Below are 25,234 nucleotides of genomic sequence, written 5' to 3'. Positions count from 1 at the left end.
AACAACTCTAACGTAGAGATCTTTTTCTTACCTATTGAGTCTGTGTCACGAAGAGCTTTTTCAAGACGTGTGGAGAGATCAGTTACAGCCTCGATGTTGCCAAAGAGCCCATCAAAGTCTACATTCTGGACCTTAAGGTATAAGCATTATGTTCAGATCAGAACAAAAGATAAAGCCTGAGAATACATTTTAAAAACAATATTCAAAATCTGCAGAACTACACAGTGCTATACTAAGACTTACCTTTTTTTCCTGCAGGGGTAGGATAATTTCTGTTTTACACATGTTCAAGTCTTTGATGTAATCTCTCTCAGTTTGCAGAAGCTCTTCTATGACCTTTGACCTTTTCTCTAACATTCTTTGCTCAGGATCCACTGTGGTGGCTGGAGCAGGTTCGTGCGATTTAGGCTGGGCCGACAGCACAGCCATCTCTGTGTGAAAACACAATGTTATGCCTTTGGTTGGTATGAATGGTTAGTAAATGCCATCTTTCTGGATTAATCATATTCTGTACCTTCCTGGTTTTGGCTTTGATCACATTGTGAAGGTTATATGTCATTTAATTAGATGCTTAAATAGAAATAGGAAACAGTTGAGTGGCTTAAGCAATCACGGCAAAATAAAATAAAATAAAAAAATCACACCCTGCTTCAATTATATTGATTTATTTATCAGGGTACAAATAACAATGGGGTACAACTCACCACCTTCTTATATACCAGGGTTACGAAGAATCTCTATGAGATCAACATGTCAACACACCGAAAGTTCACTCCTGGTCATGACTCAATGAATGACTGTAATACAGTAAATGCTTTCAGCCAAACACTTGTGCTTAAACAATAAATGAGTCAGGCAACTACTGAGAAATCAGGCAATATTAAACGTACAATTCAAAGCCAGAATTAGTACTTTACTTTACTTAAAAAATAGTATTTCATGATTTAACATGAGACCTGTGTCCAGAAGAGTAAAACTGATTAAGAGTAAAATTTATCCTGGTCCGGGTCAAGGTATATCTGGAGTTTATACGAGGAACACTGAACATGAGGCATGAATATTCTCTCAATGGTTTATCAGTCCAATACAGGGCACCACATACACACATTTTTTATATCCAGAAGCAATTTAGCATTTAGCCAATCCAACTACTGACATGTTTTTGGGAGGTGGGAGAAAACCCAGGATGAAACCTACATAGCCACCTGTAGAAAACATGAAACTCTACAAAGACAGTAACCTCAGGATCAAACCTCAGATCTTGGATCTGTGAGGTAGCAATACTATCTATGTGCCATATCAGAACAGTGAAAGTCATTATAAGTACATTCTTGCAGGGGAGTGGCACATGGGACTGTGAAACCCATAAGAAAGTGTCTTCTGTCAGCAACGCTTGTGTGAATAGTTGAAAGGGTAATACCAAGCAGATATATACAGTACAAAAGACACTTTCTTTCTTCCCCTCTTTCTATTTTGTACATGAGAAGTAATTCATGTACAGTGTCTGATCTCTTTCCATAGTGTTCATCCTGACAACGTCCTCTGTAGCCCCCACACACCCAGGGATGGCAGTACAGAGGTTTCCCTAGTCATTTCAACAGTGCAGTTCAACAGTGGTCCCTGGCTATAAATCATCCTGTCTATTTATATGATGCTCCAAATAAAGAGCAGGTTGTGCAAGGCATGGTTTTCATGTGTTGTGTAAGTCACACAGTGGCCTGCTCCATAAATTCACAAAGTTGTCTGTGTTTGTGCTACATAAATACATCTTCAAACACACATTTAATAATGATACATTTACTTTGGAATTAAAATTAAAACTTTGTTTTGTAATTCTAATAATTTCATAGAACATTTGTCCAAGACTGTAAAAGTAACTCTAAAGGCGTCAATCATATAACCTCTTTTTTCGCTTATCTCTAGTCAACTTGTAAACACACCTGTCCTCCTGGCAACCAGACACAAACATACAAGTGGCAAAGTCATGAGCAGTGTGTTCTTCTGAAGCAGAGAACCTGTTATGTCTCTCTGCAGCTCCAAGTCTGGAACACGGGCTCCATTCTGGGCCCACATTTCCATGTGAATGCATGGGAACCTACAACCATTACACACAACTGAGTGAGCACACTCACTAGTGCACACAGTCACAAAAGGCTGGAGCTGGAGTCCTGAGGCCTGCCTGCACACACACACACACAAACACACACAATCACAAATGTCACATCAACTCCAATGCCAAGTGATTTTGGGGGGTCTGGCCCATGACTTTGCAGTGACCAATCCCTGCATTCAAAAGTCTACCTCATTTAAATTCCATCAAGATCTTAAGGATCTCTCAAAATGAGGCCTCTCTTGATCCTATTGCTCATTCACACTTTTGTTCAGATATATCAACAAGCAGGTGGACATTTTCTTTTCATGAGGTCTGAGCTCCATATACAACGTAAAATCTATGTTTGTGGGAAAATACGGTTTTCTTAATAATGTGCTTCACATAAAAAAAAAAATAATAATAATAATACAAATAAAGAAAACAAAACCAATTAGAGTCAGAAAAAAAACATTGAACGATTTCTCCAAAGTACAACTACGGAACTGAAAACAATTTAAGGGGAGTTTCTGTTTGAAGTGTGAACCGAGTGTGATTTATGGGTTGACGCTGAGAGTCTGCCCTATGAGCTGTTTAACTATCACAGCAGTCTAAAGTCACACACTATCAGCACTGCGCACAAAGTTCACAGAAGAATGCACAGTTGCCATAGATACATGTGTTGGTAGACCAACGTAATCAACCCGAGATTGAAAGCATGTGGTGGAGCTGAATACTATGTTTGAAAATACTGAGATTACTTTTACTATTTGTTACTAATACAATGGCAAACAAAGCAATAATCACATCCAAATAAGCACATCGAGATTTATTTTAAGCCTAAAGCAAACATCCCAAAGAAAATACGTACAAATCTTACTGTACAGGTCAAGATAGACATAGTACACAATATATTTAATAGAAACACGTTAACCAAAGAGTATCTTCAAGACAGGAAATATATTCTACATTTCTTTCTCAACAAAAAGGCACGGGTCTGTCTTGCTATTGTTCAAAAGCCAGTGGGGTCACATTCCAGTACTTCCTCAGGACTTATCATCAAATACTTGTGTAGGTTGAGAAGCCTGAACTATTACGCACCAGAGACAAAAGTATGTGAGTATTCATGAAACTAGAGGCTTATTTGTTTCAGGAGTAACACATTTATATAGCACATTCTGAAGCACGGATGTCTGAATTGCAATCACAGTATGATCTAATGTGCAGGTCTAAAACATCAACAAAAACATTACATGAGAACTAAATGGGCTAATTGTTAATCACCATAACAAGCTGCTGACTAGGCTGTAGATTATTATGTTTTGTCTACTTTCTAGTTTATTTTGTGTTCTAAGCAATTTAGAGACGCTATCTAATAATATTACTATTACTACTAAGTAATTGTGGTTCCTTACACTACTTAGCTGTGCACTATTTGTGATTTGACAATTTTTGTGAAATCTCCCAGCCCTATGGAGATTTCAGTGCACATTTTGCAACTTTGAGGTAAAGCCATTCACATTCTGACACAATATAAAAAACAACGCATCCTTAATCTAAATGCAACCAATAGTGCTGCATTGACAATATTTCACTCTTCTTTACACCTTTGTCTGATAAGGTTCCACATTAAACCATGTAGTGTAAGTGATTTGGGTGTCTGTAATCCCTTGAAAACAGTCAGATTAGCATTACAAACATATGCTATAAATACACACATGTCTACTGCCTTTATCTAGGGCTCAAATGGGACAAAGCAAGACATTCAAGGACAAAAAAGAAGAATAAAACATGGCTGAAAGGTCTCATTCAACAGTCAAACATAGAAGGGTTTTTTGCATTGGCATCAATCCTTAGAAGGCTGCTCTTGTGGTGCATCAGCACTAAACTTGGCGCCTGCATGCTGACTGATAACTCAATACAATAGTTAGTGCTCTTCACACACATGAACGTACACATTGTCATCTCCTTTACACCTTTGTTACAAAGATCTCGAGACAGACAGGTTACATTTTATAATTTCTTTACATTATATAATTATTTAAGGTTTTATGTTCACCATATACATGAGCATTAAAATTTTATCTTATAAAATAAAAATAAAAAACTGCAATCTATGTTAGTATGTAATTTCAATACCTATATCAACAAGAGTTTTATGGAAAATATCTTTCTTTAATAAAGCAGTGAAGAGTCACCTTAAGTGCTGACTGTTGCATTTGTGTGTCTGCGTAGCTGACCTACATTATTAGATAAATACTTCTCAAGACATATTGTGTAGACTGCTCATGATGCTGCTCAAGCTGACCCTAAGCTTAATGTTATTTGAAGGTTGTATGCATGTTTCCTAAACATTTCTTTGTAATCCCACTCAACCACATGGACAGCTGCACAGGGATTAAGCAGCATTTGTCTCGATAAGCATTAACTATACCAGCTGGTCAAGTCTTGCTATCAAATGACCTCTGCTACTCAGACTGAACTTGTGTTTTTTGGTCACTGTACCTGCTAGATGTTGCAGATTACATTAACTATTAGATAACACTGAGGATTAAAGCTGGCTTTTCATGCATAATCATGTTAAATGTGAGATATTTTTAAAGGCAAGCATTATTGTTGGCTTATGAGGTTAACATAAATAAATATCTTTGTAGCTGAGAGCTCTGTTCTCAATTACATACCTCTGAATCATCTGAACCATCATATCTATAGAAAAATTAGACTGGGGTCCCTAAAACCCAAAAGTGCTGAGCTCAGTCTGTGAGTCAAGCTGAGGAAGCATGACCCTCCTTTCAGGAGTAAACTATTCTGTTTACAGTTTCAGCTCCCTCTAAAATGTATAAAGGAGGGTCTCTGGTGCTAGACACGTCCTAGTCCCAGACAAGACGTCCGAGCCTCTTTCCTCCCCCAATGGGTAATTATAGCTATGCACTACAGAGGATTACCCAGGGCTCCCCAGGCTGCCTGTTCTATGTCATACACAACACAGGCCAAAGGAATCTCACTTTTCACTACTTTTCAACGCTTCTTTAGGGGGTTGATAGATAAGTGGATAACACAAGTTACACTTTAAGTGGAACAGATTTACACAAGTACACCTGGACACCCCCCCCCCCCCAAACACCCCCAAGACCCAGGCCCATGTCAACCTCCCAGATCTCCTCATGTCTCCCTATCATGGCAGGGCTGAACCCTCCTATTTAGTTGCTTTACCACAGAACCTGATCTCAGAGTCACAAGATCAAGTCATGATCGAACATGCTATAAAAAAAAAGCCAGGACACTTGTTCCTACAAGCCTTTTTGTGTCATTTCTGCAAATCATGTACTTTTCCCAAACATGTTTCCCACGTTTCGACACAGTGATTTAAGACACTAGGTAGAAACTAAATGAGAGAACACAGAGAAGGAAAGAAAGGGAGCCAACAAAAACATGAAGCCACAAAACCTGCTTTACTAGTCTCTCCACCCTACATGCCTTGCCTTAAAGATCACCTTTCGTGAAGAATCAGTGAAGCCTTCTCTGCTCTACAGTAGGAGCCAGAGTACCTAATCACACACATATACACACTGCTAGCTAATTACACTGGTGACAGTGTAATCAGCACTTCTGGCATTTCCTGAATTGATCAGATACCACACAAGGCAGAAACTGAAGGTCAGAGCCTGGCTGTAAATAAAGGTGCTAACCACATGGACTCTGCTACATAGTTTCGGCAGGTTTCCCTGTCATCCTTTTAATGTCAGTGTGTTTTACATTTTCTGGCCTTGTAGGTGTTGATGTACTGTTTGTACTTGAACAGAAATTTTTTACCTTGCTTCTCTTTCCTGTTGATGACAAACTCAGACTTCCTTAGCGAACTAGGAGCCGTTCTTCTGTAGAAACTGTTCCTGTCCAATGAACCTCCATATTGTGCCTTCTGCTTTTTCCAGCCTTGTTTTCCCACATCCAGTCTCCCTGAGCCTGGGTCAATGCATGCCCCATTCCTGGTGTCTTCGTGATCAAAATGGGTCAGAGTGATAGGATCTTCGTAGCTCCTTACACTCCTCTCTCTAACTGTCTGTGAATGGTAAACATCCTTTTGCCATTCCTTTATGTGTTTCCAACGGTCATAATCACTGCTGTATCCATCTGTGGAAACTTTGCAGTAACCACTGCTTTTATGCTCATACTGATCATCCTCCCATTCCCTGTCCTCAAAATAGTCTTTTACCTCATTATCATAGGAGTCATCAGATCTATGGTATCTGTTACCCTTGTCTCTGTGATAATAGCGATCATAACCTTGGAGTTGGTAGCGGTCCCTTTCCCTATAAGTGTCTTTTATTCTTTGCTCATGAAGATGTTCCATGTATTCATAGTGACCCTTTTCTCCACGATCATATTGGACCTTCTCATTGAGTTTGTACCTGGTATCTTTCCTAGAATCATATGTATCCCTTTCTTTAAGGTCAGCTTGGGCATCACCCTGCCAAGCATAGTGGTCTTTTTCTTTATATTCTGCATCTGGATTCTCTCTGCGTTTATAGTGGTCTACTTTTTTCCGATCATCAAAATCAATTTCCCTATATTTTGAGCAACCCCTTTTTCTTTGCTCATACTCATCATTGTCTCTCTGATCATCGCTGTCTTTCTCCCTGTATGCATAGCGATTGAATTTCTTGCGGTCTTGCTCACTCTCTCTATTGTAATTACGGCCCTCTCCCCTACAGTCATACTGGTCCTTTGGTTTACGGACATACTGATCTGAACCTCTGTGATCGCTGAACTCTTTTTCTCGATGTCCACAGTATTCTGTATCCCTATATGCATATTTTTGTCTCTGTCTAGAGTCGTAGTAATCCCTTCGCAAACTGTCCTTGTGTCCATAATGGTCAGAATTATCCAAATCTTTTTGGTTATATCGGTCATATGTATCCAGCTCCTTATGATTATAGTAATCACTGTCTCTATGCTCATAATGGTTCCTTTCTCTGTAATTGCCTCTCTTTTTGTCAGAATAATCCCTTTTGTCTCTGTCATAGTAAGCATCCCGTCCTGTTTGATCGCGTCTTTTTTTGTGCTCCTGCTCATCATAATACTCATCCACATCCCAATGGTCATATCTGTCCCGTTTTATATGGTTAGGATATTCCTTTGTTTGCGGGCTCTGGACATGATCCCTATTCCCTTTGTGGTCAGTAAAGTTCACATCTTCTTTAGGCTCATAAAAGCAGTGGTTTCCAGTAAACTTCTGTGGACTCCTGGGCTCCTTAAACACAGCCTCAGGTGTGTGATAGAAGAACTGGTCCCTCTGTTGTGGAAGACCATCTCTGTATGGGATCTTGTCACAGTCTTCATATTCCCAGCAGGTTTGGTGCATACCAGTGGTTTGTTTGAGGTAGGCTTGGTTTTCCAAATAGCCCGGTGCAGGCCCAAAATCCTGTGGGAATACCATTGCCTGTTGTAGATGCTGTAGCTGCTGCTGTTGTTGAAAGTGCATATGCATTTGGATGTACCTTTCTCTCTCCCAGCTGTCACTCACCAACTCCTCCATGCTTTTTCCTCTCTGAGGAGGAGCTCTGCTGAAATCCCATGGAACTGGGGCAGCCACCATAGGGTGTCCCAGTGCTATTTGAGCATTCATTCTGTCTGGAAGAATGAATGTTCCACCAAAGCCAGCTGTGTTAAGTCCTCCAAAAGTCACTGTTTACATCCACAGAGACAGGAGTCCACCTGTCAGGCATAGTCATGGCCAAGCACACACACTCTCTCTTCTCCTCAGTCTCCCACAGCTGCTAGAGCTGAACTGTGTGGCGGAGTTGTAAGAAACTCAATCCTTCACTCCCTCTGTCTTTCCAGCCAATAGAAAGAGGCAGAGGACGAAAGAAAAAAAGGGGGAAGGAAAGAGGGAGGAACGAAGGGTAATTATTCAGTGGAGTCACATGAGTGGTGGATTACAGGAATTTTGTGATTGGCTGTGAGTCTCTGTTTGCAGAAAAACAAAGGCTAGCCTTCACAGAAATGCCCTTATGCCAGGGAGAGGCTTACTCCTTTTCTGCAGATACTTCTTTCTTCTTCTTTGGTGTTTTCACACTTGACACTGTCAACCAGAACTGTGTCTTCTACTTCAAACGATTATTCCATAAGTTATCCATAAATTTATTCATACCTATTTCCTAATTTGCAAAACTGCTTTAGTTTAACAGCTATTTAATCAGTTTGAAATACTGAGTTGAAGCTATGAGACACTTAAACTTCAGCCTTTATCTCAAATAGGATCCCATTATTTTCTGTTTAGACTCGATTAGCATAACCCTTTCACTAGGTGCCAGTGTCGTGTAAGCAGCAGAAAGATAATTGTCTGACCCACATTTGCATGAATCCCATGATTTTATAAAACTTTCTTTTATGTTTCAGTGGGATGACCTGGGAAAGTTTGGACACAGGCTGATTATCTCAGAGACTACTGTGTGGTTTAAAATGCCTGTACACTTCACAATGGGCTATTGTCTAGGGCCGTGCTGATCTCTGGCATGTTTTAGTGAGCGAAGGAAAAAACAGCTATTCATGTCCTCCAGTATAGTATATCTCCTGCTTTTGAACCAGCTGAAGGAGTAATTATTAGGAATGTGTTTTTTTCAAGCTGTTCCAAGCTACAGAAAAGAAACTTGAGGAAACAAATCAAAAGAAGAAATCATTATAAAGTGAAGGTACTTGCTCTGAAAACAGGATAAGCATGTGTTAAATAGAAAAGAACCATTTTGTTTAGGACAATTTAGAAAGTATGTGTGTACACAAAATGGTTCTTTTCTATTTCGTCCTTTTCGTTCTTAAGTGTAATCAGCATTAAGAATCTTATATTACCAGAATTCAGTCTAGGGAGGTCAGGTGCAGCATTCCTGCTGTTTAATGACAGGTAGAAACCCATTTATATTCATATACTTGGTTCTTTCACACTAAAGCAATATATATTCTTTTAGCTAAATAATCTGTTTGTTTCCTTACAAGAGAGCAATAATATAACTGTACCAATGATTATATGAAGTAAATAAGACATGGGTGAATGATATGTTATGCAAGTGCCATTTTTTTTTCAACAGATTTAAACTTTCTAGCAAAATGTCCAAGAACAGAGATGCACTGGTCTAAGAGAAATAGACAACATCTGTCAATCATTAAACCATCATTAAATTATCAGTGGTTACCCTGTCATGCATAAGTATTTTAATTATAGCTAATTGTTCACAAAAGAGCACGAAGAACCAAAAAAAATCAATAGCTGAGATGATGTTATTAATGAGGTTCTCTTGGGTTTCACGAAGGCATGTTTCTTACAGTAGTGCTGGTAAAAGATATCCCTATTAAACTGAAAGAGGTTTCATCTGTACAAGAGGAAAACAAAAAAGATGGGAGTTGAGGATCAGAAGCAAGATAAGCATGTGTATTTTATTAGTGACCTAACAAGTTCAGAGTAAGAGGCATAGTGGAGGAGGTGGCAGGATAACTGGAGTCACACACACACACACACACACACACACACACACACACACTATCAATTCAGACCAGAGTCCAAATTCTACCCCATGCTAAAGCTGTTCACTGTGAGAAGTGAATCAGCGAAGAGAATGCCAGAAACACAAGAGTCTCCAGATCACACAAAAGCGTTTGATTCCACTCTGAAACTCGCAACTTTTTTGTTTCATGTTCCCTCTCCATGTACAACCCCCTCCTGTGTCTGTTGTCATACTCTTCCCCCACTCCCCATGCCTTGGTATGTTTTCATGAACTACTCAACTTTTTTTCATTATTCATGTACCTTTCTCTTTCTCTTTCTGCCCTTTATTCACCCACCTACTTTAAAGATCTTCCCATTACCAAGAATTTAGATGATGTTCTATGAACCCTCCCATCGTCCATTTGAACAATATGCGTTCGTGACTCTCCCTCCCTCGCAGAGAAACACACCCTGATACTACATGGAAAAATACATATACTGATACTAACATGAAAGAGAAACCTGTGAACTAACACAGTTATTCATTACGTTATTAAATAGACTGTACGACTGCAAACAAATCCTATAAATTTTAACTTAAAATAATTTTACTAATCAATATGAGGCAGTCAGATTACTCTAAAATAAGAGAACAAATATCGACCATAAATTCTATTATAAAATCAAGACTTCTGTTTTTATACAAACTGGTTGAAATTTGTAACTAGATTTGATTAGGTGGCAAAAACTCAAACAAAAGTGTTTACATAGCTGTGTGAAAACATTTCATGTGCAACTACGTGTATGGTACACTCAGACATTTCTGAGCATGTATGCTATTTAAAACTAAAAAGCATCCTATATAATAACACTAATACCATTACAACAAAATAAATCTGAAGGCTCAGATTACCGTATGTAATATTTAGTCTTAAAAAAGCATAACAGAACCTTCAGTACATTGTCCTGTACTTGTACACAGTCCTACCTGGCACAATTATCGCCCTGCTCCACAGAACATGGCTAAAAAGAGCATTGAGACGCGTTGCTGACTGAAAGAGAGCGCTCCAAAGTCGGCGGTGGATCCTTGGCTGAGCCATGATCTTCACACAGCCCTAACAACACTGATATGCTCTTTACCCATATGAAAGGGAAGAAAGAAGAGGCCCTCATTCTGTATATATGTGTGAAAGTTTTGTAATTCTGCACCTTACTAACATGCTCAAATCATCACTGGTTTTTATGTCACTTTTATAAAACAACACTAATTTATTTGTATTGTAGTCTGTGTGCTCAGACCTGCACTGGTTTCCAAGCACAATGATGAATATGTGCCAGTATATCCCAGCTGAATCTATTCTGAATCTAAGTATTTGTAATAGTGCAGTATAGATTTTCTTAAATAACATTTTAATACGACATAGAGGATATGCAAGTGAGCCAAAGCATGCAAAATGGATTCATTTTACTGACTAATACTTCCTGACTGAGGATCAAAATAGCACTTTTTCCCCCATCTGCCATATGAAGTGTGCTACATATTTAAGAACACTGAGCTTCAGTTTTCAAACTAACCACATGTGAGATTGTTTAACAAGATAACACCCTTTCTTACTCAGTTCACTAAATAATGCAGCCGCACCTAGTGCTAAGTTATTTCAAGTAAAATTTGACATGTGTTGAATTCACATAGTAGTGAATGCTGCGTGGCCTACAATATTGTGCACCAAATTCTATATCAGACCTGGCCTCAATGACTGCCTTTATGGATAGATAAATAAATCTATGATCTGGAATAAATAAATAAATAAATAAATAAATTAGTCTATGACACAGCCATAAGAATTTCCAAAGATCCAGTTTTTCATCAAAAAAGTCACTGGTTAAAAGAATTATAACAAAGATCATTTCCCACTCCCTGGGGTGAGACAGAGAAAGACTAGATGTTGATAGCTCAAAGGCAATGGACAAACCTTATACTGTTTCATGAATATTCTTGAATATTAATAGGACAAAATCCTGAGTCCTATAAACATCTGTAATGGAAAGTTTAACTTGAACTGAAATGAGTCATACTGGCTCGGGCCTGCATCGACTAACACCAGTGCTGTATCGACTCAGCAATGAATTACAGTGTATTAAATAAATACTTGTTTCATTGTACTTTTTTTACTGTGTTGGAGGTTATGACGGTATGCGTTACCTCGCAGCTGCTGTTGCTCCAGTGTGAGAGTCTCCACAGTGAAGTTGCAGAACTCCAGATTCTCCAAGGCCTGCTGACGTGCCACTTCATCCTCCTCTCCCTCTTCCTCTAGCATGGCACTCAGCTCCTGTGCTGTGTGTGTGTACATGTCAATGTCCCTTTCAACTTCCTCAAGTCTTAGGAGAAGCCTATATTGCTCCTGCTCTCTTTCCCTCTCTTGCTCAATCTCTCTCTCCCTCTCTAGAGAATCTTCAGCCTCTGCCACCATTGCCTCCTGTGTACTCTCCTCTTCCTCTTTTGAGACTAAGGGGTTGGAGTGCTGCATAGTAGGTCGGGGATATGGTGGAGGTGGCCGTGGAGCTTGTCGCATTGGCCTATAGGGTTGTTGAGTGACTTGACCGTTGTTAAGAGAAATGTGACCATGAGAAATACTAGGTGCCGGTCGTCTAAGAATCCTGGGACGGGGAGGAGGAGGGCGCAGGGTTTTCCGTCTTTCTAGAGTGGAGCTGGGGCTAGAGAGGGGTGAATCATGGGGCAATGGGTGGTAGGAGCCTTTGATGATGTCACTCTCGCTATTGTAGTCCATGATAGAAAAGTGGCGGGAAAACTTGTCTTTACATTGATTGTTACTCATGGACTGCTCCTCATTTCCTCCATACCTGCCTGGAAGGCTACTCTCAAACTCCAGTAGCTGCTGGGTCAACTTGGATTCTAGGTCACCAGACAAAGCGCCTAATGTATAAGATGTGGGCAGTCCATTAGTGCCCTGCTCCTGAGACCATATATTATTCTCCCCATGTCCATAAGTTCCAAGGTCAGCATCACTGACACTTGTGTGGCGGGTCAACCTCTGTCTGCTCTTAGATTGACTGGCTGATTTTTTGCTGTTGAAGGGGAATCTGCTATCATAGGAGGCATAGTAGCCTTTGTTCCTTGTCCAGGAGAAACTGCTCTGAATAGTTGAATTTCTATTAGGTCGTTTAAGGCTGGTGTTTCTGGTGTAAGGAACAGGTGGTGGTTCAGGAAGGCTGCTGTGATTACTTGTGCTGTTCTGTCTGTTGTGCAGGTTGGGACGAGGAGGCAGCTGTGGTCGTGGTGGAATCAGATTTCCTGAGTTAGTACTCTGGAGTGGCCTGGGGCCTGAATTGCCTGTTTTACTGGGATGGACAAGTGGTGGTGGTGGCTTTTCTTGTCTCCTGGGACCTGGCTGATTCTGAGGCAAGCTCTGAACTTTTGTTCTGTCATGACAGCTGATTTCTAACTGTGTGTCCCTTTTAAAGGCCTCTCTGCATTCTTCTCTTCTCTCAAAGTAGTCCAGATCCCACACTGTGTAGTCCTCATGGTTAGTTCCATCCTGAGCATGAGCTTGTACAGCTTGGTCTTCTTGACCACAACTATGATCAGAAGCATAACTGTCCTCTTCTTCTTTGTCACAGGGCACTTGTTCCTCTAACTGTTTCTCAATTTTAACAAAGCGGTGGGGGAAAATACCTCTTCTGCCCTGCAACTGCCCCTCAAGCCAGCCATCCTCTAAAGTTTTGAGTATATGTATCCTGTCCCCAACATCAAAGTCCAGCTCCCCAGGCTCCAGAGCTCGGAACTCATACTGTGCGATACCATACACACCAGCTTCCTCTTTATCTATTTCCTGGGTCTGCCCTTTTACACTGTCTTTCAGCCTCTCCTCCTCTTCTTCTTCTTCTTCTTCCTTCTCCTCCTCTTCCTCCTCTTCCTCCATTTCGCAGGGGGGATACTGACTCTGTCCATGGCTCATAGACTTGGCAGGCTGGAGCGAGCGCAAAGGTGCAAGCAGCTCTACGAAACCCTCAGGAAAGATTCCTGTCCTTCCTTCCAGCTCACCCTGGAACCAACCTGGCTCAGGCATGCCCACTATAGTGATGATGTCACCTTCACGAAAGTCAAGCTCTTCATCCAGCTGGGCGTGCAAACTCATGAGAGCACGACCCTGGCCCAGAGCATAAGGAGGCAGCTCAGAATCTTGGGCAGCCGCACTGCGCTCACTCAGCTGTCTAGAGCGGCCTGAGAGCTCCAACTCTTTTACACAGGATAATGGAAAAATTCCTCGTGAGCCCCAGGCATTCCGCCCCCTGTGACAAACTGCGTCTACATTGCCTTCTCCAGCCACCACATCACCTATGGCAGGATAAAAGCACAAAACACACAGATGACATATTAATATTACATTCAGTGTTTAAAGATTACACAATCTTACTACTGTGCTAGCCCATATATGAAGAAACAAATGACTGGAAACCTGAGCGTCATAGTGACTGTTAAGGTCACTGATGTCAAATTCCAAACAGCAAAGCTCCACCTTCTATTGTGTCCAACATATAAACTTAAAGACTTAGCAGTCATACACAGGAAATGTAATTCATATGACACTTTCACAGAAAAACAATGAAAGGAATTGTAATTTCCACTGAGAGAAAGAGAGAGTCAGTTCTGATGGTTGAATACCCTAGTATAGTATTTTTAACACATCAAAAAATAGGTAAACCTATGAACTAAACAATGCTCTATTAGTAAAATAAATATGTCAAATCTATACAGAATAATCCAAAACATTTTCATATACATTCTTTCTAAGAGGATAAGAGAAAGTGCAAAACTACTGACATCTAGTGGTTATTTACATCAGAGCTGCAAAGAGCAGGGAATCAGATGTTACATGGGGCTGCTTAAAGTTTTTTTTTTAGAAATGTCAAAAATGAATTTTGGGTGCTAATATTTTGAAACCATTAAACTAATTATTTTTTTCCTGACATGGTAAACTAAAACATAAATAAATAAATAAACCACACACACACACACACACACACACACACACACACACACACATACACGTACTACTCTAGACCACTATTTAGTACTAATGTCATCTGTGCTCGTCTGTGTGTTTAAAATCACTGTGAAATTAAATTGCTAATCATTTTACAGAGGAAACTTAATGGACAGGAACATTTTGAATGTACATGCAAAATCCCACACAAAGCAAAAAGGCCTGCTTTATTTACCACTTGAATGGTTAGTTAGTGCAAGGAATATTCCTTTGACTTTTAATCACGTAGGCTGATTTAAAATGTTCAAATGTTACAGAACATGTATATTGTATATCTAGAAGTTAGATTCATTTGCTCCAAAAGTTTGGAAACCCCTGGCTTAGAGCAGGTAGGAATATAAGCATGTGTCTGGCTATAGATGTTTACCCACAATCACGGTTTAAACACTTCAGTATTTTACACAAAACCTTCACATCTAGGTTGAGGGGGAAAACTTGAAATTATTTAGATAACAAAAAGATAGAAAAAAAATTGTTGCTACAAGAATGGCCTACAATAGGACTAAAACATTAAAGTTACTGCTTAAATGAGACACTATGACTTTTTAAATGAGTGCACTTTAACCTGAGACAGATAACATACAGAAACAGAGCAGATTATTAAGGAATCTGTACCACACACAACTCAAATGCTGTATGTACAGAGCATGAATAAAACAGCACTCGTTTCAAAATTGGCCACGTGGAGGATTTACCTCTCTTCAGGGGCAGGTTGCCTGGCTCAGAGGAGTTGAAGTCACTGATACAAACATAAAGTTGCTCTCTTGCCTTTGTAGGGGGAACTGTGACAGATTCAACAAAGGTGCTCGGAAACTGACCTGAAAAACAACAGGAACGTTTGGAGAAAATATGTCATTATTTTACATTCATTTAGTGTGGAGAACTACAGATATAATAATGCTTAGTCACCACAAAACTTATTTATATGCAATTACATTTGGGAACAATATTTATTGATACATGTTTTAAAATGTATCAATAAATATTGTTCCCAAATGTAATTGCATATAAAAAACACACAAAATGAGCTTATGATTCAGAACGTTTGACTAAACCTGTGACTCCGTCTTTGATCCCGAGCAACCAAAACTCATCCACTACACTCAGGACTTCAACAACATCACCAGTAAAGAGAGGAAGCTCCTCTGAGACACTGGGCAGGAACTCAAACACAGCACGCACCACACTGCCTGCTTCCATGTTAAGGCATTACCTGAGAGAGAAGAGCAAGACAGTCTGTGATGACTATGAAGCAGTTGTGAGATAGAAATGGGTGCAAAATTCAACAAAAAAAAAAAAACACAATTCACTTTAAGTACAGCAAACAAGAAAATTATTCTTTATTATCTAATAATCTTAATTGGGAGAACAGTTGCAAGTCCTTACAGACTTCTTCACATGGAAATCAAGCCCTTAAACTCTTTAAAATGTATTTCATTACTCAGATGTTTCTTAACTGGGTGGATCATGGAAGAGAGACATTGACTGAGTCATACAGCCCAGGGTGACGTACTGTTTGGAGAGAGAGAGAGAGAGAGAGAGAGAGAGAGAGAGAGAGAGAGAGAGAGAGAGAGAGAGAGAGAGAGGGAGGGATGGAGGATCAATGTGCATTTGTGTAAGCATCTGAAAATGTTTATGGAGAACATTTCTTGGCCTTTATGACCAAGTTCTTCCAGTCGCTTATAATGTGATTGTGTGGAAGTTGCTATTGCTTGCCTCCATAAAAAACAAGTATATAATTACTCTTTATGAATTAGATGTATGTAGTGTGAATAGAAAATAAATAATAGTATGTGTGAAAAGGAAAGCTTAAGAGTGATAAAGAAAGAAAAAAGAGAAGGGGAGGCACATGTTTCACAGACTCAAAGGCCTCTCTGTCTTGTGTGTGTGTGTGTGTGTGTGTGTGTGAGAGAGAGAGAGAGTGCGTGTGTGCGTGCGTGCATGTGGGTGGGGGCGCTGCCTCCGAGAAAAACCCAAGCATCTGGTAAATGGTGACAGGTGATCCCCCTGTGTGGGTCAGAGCATTGTCACCTTCAAGAACCATAAGGTGTATCTATCTCTGTTTAAGTAAACTGCATGTTTATTCAATCAGACAGTCAAGGAAGCTAAATTCTCCATTATCAAAAGGTCTTTTATGCCAGACAGACACAACTAAGCACACTATTTAAACATCATCAACATGAAAAAACTCAGTCTATCTTCAAAAGCTTAAAGAAAATCTTTTGAGACAGGCAGATAAGTGACACCCCTTCTAGATCCAAAGTCTGTTACTACAGGAATGTTAAGTGCTATAACAAGTTATGGGCAAGTACCAGCCTTTCACACAGGAGACACCCTACAACCTGATAAGGAACCATTAATGTTGCACCATTCTCACTCAGACACTTACTGTAATTAGCTTGTGTCTAGGTATCTTCTAGAAGATCTATCTACTAGTTTAAAGAATCTTATCTCCATTGAATAAAATGACAGTTTTGTGAACTCTTAGCGCATATCATGCTACTAAAAATGTTAGTAATAAAATAAAATAATCTTAATCAATTACAAAAATGGCTAGGAAAAGAGCATTAGAAAAAATGCTAACTAATATTAGTTAGAAAATTCTTGGCACGTGACTGCTAGATTTTTTGCTACCAAACATCTAGTTCTGTTTCAAGTCGGTTACTGAGGTGTAATCACAAACTGAAGCAGGCCAAAAAAGTAGCAGATGTTTCTGCTGGCTTTTACAATAGCTTAGCAATTGTAATTGGTGTTTATGTAAAACACCATAACAAAGGAAGCTGAATAGTTTTGGGTATGTAACTGTTGTTTTGTTGTTCTTGTAGTTTTTTTTATTTTGTTTAACAAAACCTATATCCTTGCTCTCAGCTTTCTATCAGCATTTATGGTTGCTTGTTAATAATAATAAAAATAATAATAAGCCTTTATTATTGTCATATATACATTACAGCACAGTGAAATTCTTTCTTCATATATCACAACTTTGGAAGGACATCGGATTTAAAAAATTGCACTAAAACTCTTTGAATCATCATTAAATAATGTTTCCCAGCATTAGGAAAAGACGTTGGTGCCTGGCAGGTTTTTGGATCTGATATCCAGCACCTCTGAGATGTTTTGTCTATTGATTTCAGGATGTGTGGACAGATAGAAGTGCTGAGCAGGATTCTGACTGAACAAGGCTAGCTCATACCAGAGCGATTATTCATCAGTGACTCAGCTGCTGTATAAAACATCATGTTTTAGGGTATGAAGAGAACTGCAAGTTTAAACAGAGAGAAGGTTACTGAGAAGATGGAAAGAGAGAAATTAGAAAAGTCAGCAGAGTAGCTTGTTAGAAATGAATCCAGACAGTAATTCAATCTGCCTAAATTTGGGTGGCAAGATAATTCTTAAAATCTGAATTATACTAATTTTCCAGGACGGTTATACTGAAATGACTATATAAAGAACATAATATTCTAATGATACTATGCCATATCAACAGAAAAACTTTGATTCATGTAGCTTATTATTAAGATATAACATTTCTATTAATGTATACACCTCAATAATTAAAATAATACACTATACAACAAAAAGTATGTTCACACCTGAGCATCACACCCATATATGACTGGTTTTTCCCCAGACTGTTCTCACAAAGCTGGAAGCACACAATTACATACAGTATAATGTCTTGCTCTTGCTTTGTGTGCTGTAACGTTTCAGTTTCTTTTCACTGGAATTAAAGATTCCTAACCTGTTCCAGCCTGAAACAACATGAGCGCCATGTAGACATGATATGCCAATGTGGAATGAACTGGAATCCGGACTACGCTCCAGGTCTCCTCACCTGTCACTGAATGGACAAATGGTTGAATGGACAAGTCCACACAGCCACATTCTAAAATCTAAATGGAAAGCCTTCCAGAAGTGTGGAAATTATTTTAACAGCAAAGAGGTAAAAAAATTCAAATAAACAACAATATTCATTCAGAATGAATGAATGAATGAATGAAAGAATATGCATAAAAATCTATAGCAGGTTCTACAGATATGTTAAAATACTAGCTCAACTCCAAGAAGCTATGGTTAGTAATTTCATTACAAATATTATTGTACATGTGAAGATGGCCTTTGCAAACAATGCCTTGTTTATGCTCTACTGGTCAAGAGGAGAATGTGAAGGACACTGACATGCTGGCACACAGCTATAGAGGCCTTACGGATAAAAAGAGCTCAGTGGCATATGGTCTGACTAAGAGGGGGTAGTTGTGTGTGTGTGTGTGTGTGTGTGTGTGTGTGGGTGGGTTTGTGCATGCATGTGTTGATCAGGAAAAATAATTATTAACACCTACATAAAAATAATAACAGAAGGGCAGTGCAAGAAAGTGACCAAAGAGTAATCCAGATAAAATATGTTTTGAAGCCTATCGGTGAAGACCGCTATTCTCTTTTAATTGAGAATATCTATTCAAACATCACTACTCCTGAAATTCAGTCAGCACACACAAATTAAAAGAAGGGAAATGTATAAAAATAGATCAGTGTGCAAATAACGAACTGCCAGCAGACAGTAAATACACGGCATGCTGCACAATGTGCTGTGACTTCTGATGGATGGCATAATGATTTATCAGACACTTATCAGGAAAGTAAAGAAACAAATAGGACTGCAATGATTCTGTAAATCATCCAAGCTTAAATCAAGTACCGTGTACTCGGGTGACAGGTGAAGGGGAAAATGGCACATGGTAGGGCAGTGGTAGGTCACTGGGGTTAAGACATTGAACAAACTGAGTGGAAGGCTTTGGGTTTGAATCCCAGCACTGCCAAAGCCTTTAACCCTCATCTGCACAGTTGTATGTTATGTAAGTCAATACTACTGAGGCAAATAATGAGTCTGTTTGTCTCTTACCACTTGGCAGCAGGGTGAAAGTGTCAGTAGAATGATAGACAGTTTTATAAACACAGGCCTCATACTCATTCTACCAGTGTGTATATTCTGAGAGTTAGCTGTGCGCGCACACACACATACACACACACACACTCACACAGAGACACAGACACACACAGACACACACACAGAAATAGACACACACAGACACACACACAGAAACAGACACACACAGACACACTCAGACACAACCAGACACAAACAGACACACACAGACAAAACAAAGACACTGCTGTGCAGTCACTGATGCCTCTGTCCCTTAGTAGAGTATAATGTCACATCACTGAAGCCTTACAAATCAAATATTATCTAGATCACTTTATTCAAAGTATGTTGTAACAGCTGTTCACAATCTTGTAAATAATTACATAAGTACACATCAGTACACATATTGAAGATTTGTAAACAACTAAGCAAACAGAAAAGAACTATTTAACAAACTAAACATATTTAATTAACTTTAATAAGTAAACCATGGACCTGACGTCAGTCTGAATTAGGATGACTCTGATTACAATTTACTTAATAATTTGGTGTAAATTATTGAAACTAAAGGATATTGAGAAATTAGATTATTAGATTAAATCACACAAAAAAATGACTTTGTAATACATTCATATAATTTCTTCACCATTATCCAAAAATTCAGCAGGAGATTTTGTTTCGAGTTTTAGAAATAGAAATGATGTCTTCCTTTTTTTCGCCATTTTTTTCTTCCGTGTTTAATATTTTTAGAACTGACACCAGCTGCTCATGCAGCAAATCTGTCATCATAAAAATAAGTTGATTATGTTAAATAATTACATGTTTTGGCACAGTCAAATACTGCCTCATTATGATTCTTAATTGTAGTGGGTTGTATTCTGCTGGGTTTTGTTAATAATAAGTTAAAATACTCGCACTACTTGCCACTATATAACTCTAGGCCAGTAGGTGTTTCTCTTATGTGTAATGTGTAAAAATGTCTTATATACAAAGTCTGTCATAATGCTTCTGTTTTTGTGTCAGATTTCTCAGAAAGATTGCATATGGCCATGTACCACATGCAAAATCACCCATATGTCCACTTTTCCACTATTTATGCTTCCCTTCCTTCCCTTCTTTGTTGTGCAAGGTGAAGTCTCATGTTTTCTAGCCCTGGGGAAATTGAAAAAAAAAAAAAAAAAAAAAAAATACTTTGAATCGTCAAATACCTCTACATATCTATTTAGATTACCCAATCTTTTAACCCTCCCATAACCCTCCAGTCTTCCGTAATTCTCCAGCTCCATCTCTTTCAGACAGGAAGGGATGTGGCATGCAGGCCTGAAACTTGATCTGCTGACTGCCTGCTTTTATTTATTGAACAGGACTGATTGCCTACCAACAATGAGGGACACACTAACTGCACCTCTCTATTATAGCCTACAGCGTGCATGTATTCAGAGCTGGAAACGTCCTTATTGTTTACTGTTTTTGTGGGGCATGTTTTTTTATTACCTCTCTGTTTACTGTGCAGTTAACAGATCATTCCAGATCGATAAACACTTTTCTCTTTTATATTTCTGCACAAAACATTTGGTACAAAAAGACAACATCTGTTTGAAATAAAAGTTCATGATTGAAGGTTTAAAACAAGAATGGGTTCAGAAGCAAAAATATATAATATCTGAATGCTGTAGGAGATACATAGTTAAACAATACATACAGCAATACAGCAATACATAGTTAAACAATCTTTAGCCTGACACACTCTCAGAAACTCCAGATATGTTTGGGCAGTGTTCACATTTCAGCATGTGCAATCTGGAGGCTCTGAGCCACAAAGTGAAAAAAAAAAAAAATTAATAAATACTCAATAAACTGACTTAGGTACTCTAAACAGACACTAGTACACATATGCCACACAACGGCCTTTCAAAATCCATAAACAAATTCACTTTTTGTATCTGGAACCTATCTTTTATTTATCCCTCACCCTCATCTAAACCTTCAGACTTCCTCATTCCTCACCAACATGCTGATTCTCCGTTCTGACACCATTCCAGTGTGAAAGGGGGGGTTGGTCAAGTCAGAGGGGACTTTTTGAAGGGAAATCCACAGCACAAGTAACGTACAGGGGTGGAGTATTTTCCCAGTGCATTAATTTTGACAGAGATGGAGGACCATGGAGCCTAAATGCTATAAAGCTGTGTGTGCAGGCTTTAAGAATCCTCACCAACCTTGTATAACATCCGGTAGAAGTCTAATAAATTGCATTTTTTTTTAATTAAATTTTATTGTAAATGTTGTCATAGGAAACGTGAGGAGTGCTAGACTTCCTGACTCACAAATCTTATCACGACAGTTTCTCAGACACAACACACAACCATCTTCATGAAGACACTGGACTACAACCCATCACAAATTTTGTTTAAGAAATCAAAATTGTTTTTGATGATCTATTCCATTGTTAAAAATATCACCAGTTCCTATCTTGACTCCCATATAACATATGCATGAGGGTCCACATAAAAAATTGAATTAGTGAAAGAGCTCTATAACAGTTCTGTTTTTATTTGGATAAATCCAACCCTCCATCCATTTTATGAACCATTTACCCATTTACCAATTGCCTAATCAGACACACATATTCACACACAACAACAATTTAGTGATGTCAATCAGCCTACTACACGTATCTTTGGAAAAAAATAGAAAAATGAAACCCCCACAAAATGTCCCTGGTTGATGTCATTCAGTCACAGACCCTGGTGATTTTCCATTGTTCAAAGACCGACGGTTGCATATGCACTATTTGATGCCTTCTAACTGCCAGGGGTGCTGAATCACCCAAACAACACAAAGAAGAACCAACCAAACTTAAAATAAACTGGAAAGAAAACAGTAGTGCAGCTAGAACAGCACACCTCTACATAATGATCAGAAGGAGGAGACACTCGATGCAGAGAGACAGGTGTCCATGATAGGCACCAGTTATTCAGCCTACATATAGTCCAAGGTAATGATGTCTAGTTTCAAGTTTAGACAAATGGAATAACAAAGAAGTGTGGGCTCTTAAGGAAACATGGCACACATGGCAGCAGCTTCCACAATGCTGTGACACTCTTTGGTGTAAAAAAAAAAAGCATTCTCTTCTGTTAGCAAAACACCATTCAGTTCAACCTGAAAGTGCACAAGGTCTGTGTACAAGGGCCGGATGTGTGTTGAAAAAGAAAATACTGATAGATAATGAAGTCAAATAAGAATAGTTAAAAGGTCTAGTTAAAAAAAGAAACTCAGTCTGATAAAAAATAAATAAAATAAAATAAAAAATTAAATATGTTTGTGAAATTCCACATCAAGCTGAGACAAAAAAAAAAAACAACATTTACATGAGAAAGATTTGTGTTTAAGTTTTGACAAGCAACTAACATCCCATCAATGGAAAGAGTTTAAATAATGTTGAAGTGTCAGAGCTGCAAATGCATGTAATACATCATATGACATGTACTGAAAGAGGAAGTGATTAGTGGAAGTGTTTATTTTAGCCATTAATATCAGAATAAATGCAAATAGAACTCGAAGAAAAGGACAGGGCATGAGAATGAAGGCATTCTTTTAGGGAACAAGGGACTATATCTTCTCTCAGAAAAGTAGTTTACAATAGATATCAATGTAGACTTTACCCATTATTTATCAACAATGTGTATTTTTATAATCTTTACATAAGAGCTGATAAATTCATAAGTTCATAAGTGCAACCAAAAAAATGTTCTGAAGCAAATTGGAATGAAAATCAGGATGAATGAACTGAAAACAAGTTCCAAGGCTTTGTAATATTCTGTGATTCTGACATACACTCCAGTTGTCATCTAAACTCAAATGACAGTAGAATCTCTGGGAGATTTAATAAATATCATCATTCTAGTGTTTTGGCCAAATCACCTCAGCATTAGGACCTACTGTACAAAGCAAGTATACTGCAAGGCAATAAAGTACAGTATTTCATGTGTCCATTATTTTTGTGCCAAGTACCAAATATTCTGCAAATAAAACATTTTTAAATGCACAATTATCTGATTACACTGCTCAGTGATTACAGTTATGAGCTTGTAGAACAGAGGTTTCAATCCAATAAATGGAAGTTCAACTCAACCGATAGTCTGTCAATAAATAGAAATTACAATTTCACCATCATTTCCCACTACATGTCTAAGAACATGGACATGTCACAGATATCATGATCTCGATATCAAAATCAGGTATAATTGAAAAAGAAATGTATATAAGGATCTACTCTAACATTTCATATCGGCACAGAAAAGTCATGGTCCTTCCTCTCTTACAAAGACCTCAAGTGGCGAGTCAACTGTCACCAAGTGCCATGTGGCAGGTGAACAGCTAGGACATCTGACAAACAGAGCACCATCTCTCTCTCTCTCTCTCTCACACACACACACACACACTCACTCACTCACAGGCACACACACTCACTCACACACTCACTCACTCGTATACTCACTCCCCCGCATACTCACAAACACACTCACACACACTCACTCACACACACACTCTCACACACACACTCACTCATTCACACATTCACTCACACACAGACTCTCTCACACACAGACTCTCTCTCTCTCTCTCTCACACACACACACACACACACACACACACACACACACACAGTCTATGCAGCTGTAGTGGTCTAGTTGTAAATTTTAGTATTTCCATAAAGCTCGTGCTGAGTTTGTGATAATCAGTGACCACCAAGATGATGATTTGGGTTAAACACAGTTCCTTTTCCCCCCACAGTCTTATCAGAAAAACAGCTAGAAGTGATTAAAATGCACGTCGCGTCACTACAAGTGAAAGCAGAGATTTCTAGAGCAAGAGACTAAAGAGGAGTTCAGAGATCAGATCATCTGTCTGTGTGTTTAATCTACGAATATCTCCAGAAACAAATATTTAAAAAGATAAGAGAAAGAAAACAACAACAACAACAACAACAACAACAACGCATTAATAAACGTTATCAGAGACTGCTAGCTGTTAGCTGTGGAGAGAGATGTAACGGTCCGTAACTAAGGAAACGTGTTCAAAATCCTGTCACTGTTAACTTCCGGTAATAACAACACACTGTCGTTTCCGCAACATTTCGTTACTTACCTGTCTGATAAGTAATTCTGGATGTTTAACACGTTGTTGTTTTTGTAGACCCTTATTTACAGTTTGTTCGCTTTCCGATTTCTGCCATTCTTTCAATAAATCTATTCTCGAGCATTTATATCATGGAAAGTTTTGTTAACGTGTCGGTTACTTGTTGACCCGCTACAGATGAGTCCCTGTGTTTGGCATCTGCGTTACACAAGGATCAGCTGTCATCCCGATCCAACAGGCTGATCCTCTGCTCCTGCTCCCCATACTCACATCACCGCCCTCTACTTTTCCCACCCGTTTTCTACATGTCCCCCACCTCCTAAAATAACTGATATGATTTCCTGAACTAGGATTGGATGAAAAAAGCAGCTCCGACTAGGATTGAATGCAGGGACCGACCATTTTTTCAGGCACAACCCTTGTAAAAGGAACGCTGGGGTTTATGAATACGGGTAGGTTTAAAAAAACACGCCAATATGGATCCTTCCATATTAAAGGTGACTTTCACGTGCCTGACAGAAATTAGACGAGGTTCCGCT

The 25,234-nt window shown here is 38.9% G+C and overlaps 1 protein-coding gene across 3 annotated transcripts in view; it reads right to left on the bottom strand.

Moving 5' to 3' along the window:
• The window catches only part of dnmbp (dynamin binding protein), a 31,118-nt gene extending 6,154 nt beyond the window's left edge, over window positions 1–24,964 (bottom strand). For 2 of the 3 annotated variants that reach the window (XM_060858030.1, XM_060858039.1), the window contains exons 1-6: window positions 24,705–24,964; window positions 15,688–15,845; window positions 15,328–15,450; window positions 11,770–13,923; window positions 244–431; window positions 32–131 (exon numbers count right to left, since the gene is read on the bottom strand). In XM_060858030.1, coding sequence (XP_060714013.1) covers window positions 32–131; window positions 244–431; window positions 11,770–13,923; window positions 15,328–15,450; window positions 15,688–15,832 — 2,710 coding nt within the window. In that variant the 5' untranslated portion in view covers window positions 15,833–15,845; window positions 24,705–24,964. Of the gene's footprint in view, window positions 1–31; window positions 132–243; window positions 432–5,902; window positions 7,914–11,769; window positions 13,924–15,327; window positions 15,451–15,687; window positions 15,846–24,704 lie in introns of those variants that run through there. The other variant, XM_060858047.1, reaches the window with a different exon arrangement.
• Between the last annotated feature and the right edge of the window lie 270 nt (window positions 24,965–25,234).

Source organism: Tachysurus vachellii, chromosome 2 (genome assembly GCF_030014155.1).
Source record: "Tachysurus vachellii isolate PV-2020 chromosome 2, HZAU_Pvac_v1, whole genome shotgun sequence".
Lineage (NCBI taxonomy): Eukaryota > Metazoa > Chordata > Actinopteri > Siluriformes > Bagridae > Tachysurus > Tachysurus vachellii.
The sequence above is the reverse complement of the archived record's forward strand: the minus strand, read 5'-3'. Positions and strand labels throughout refer to the sequence as shown.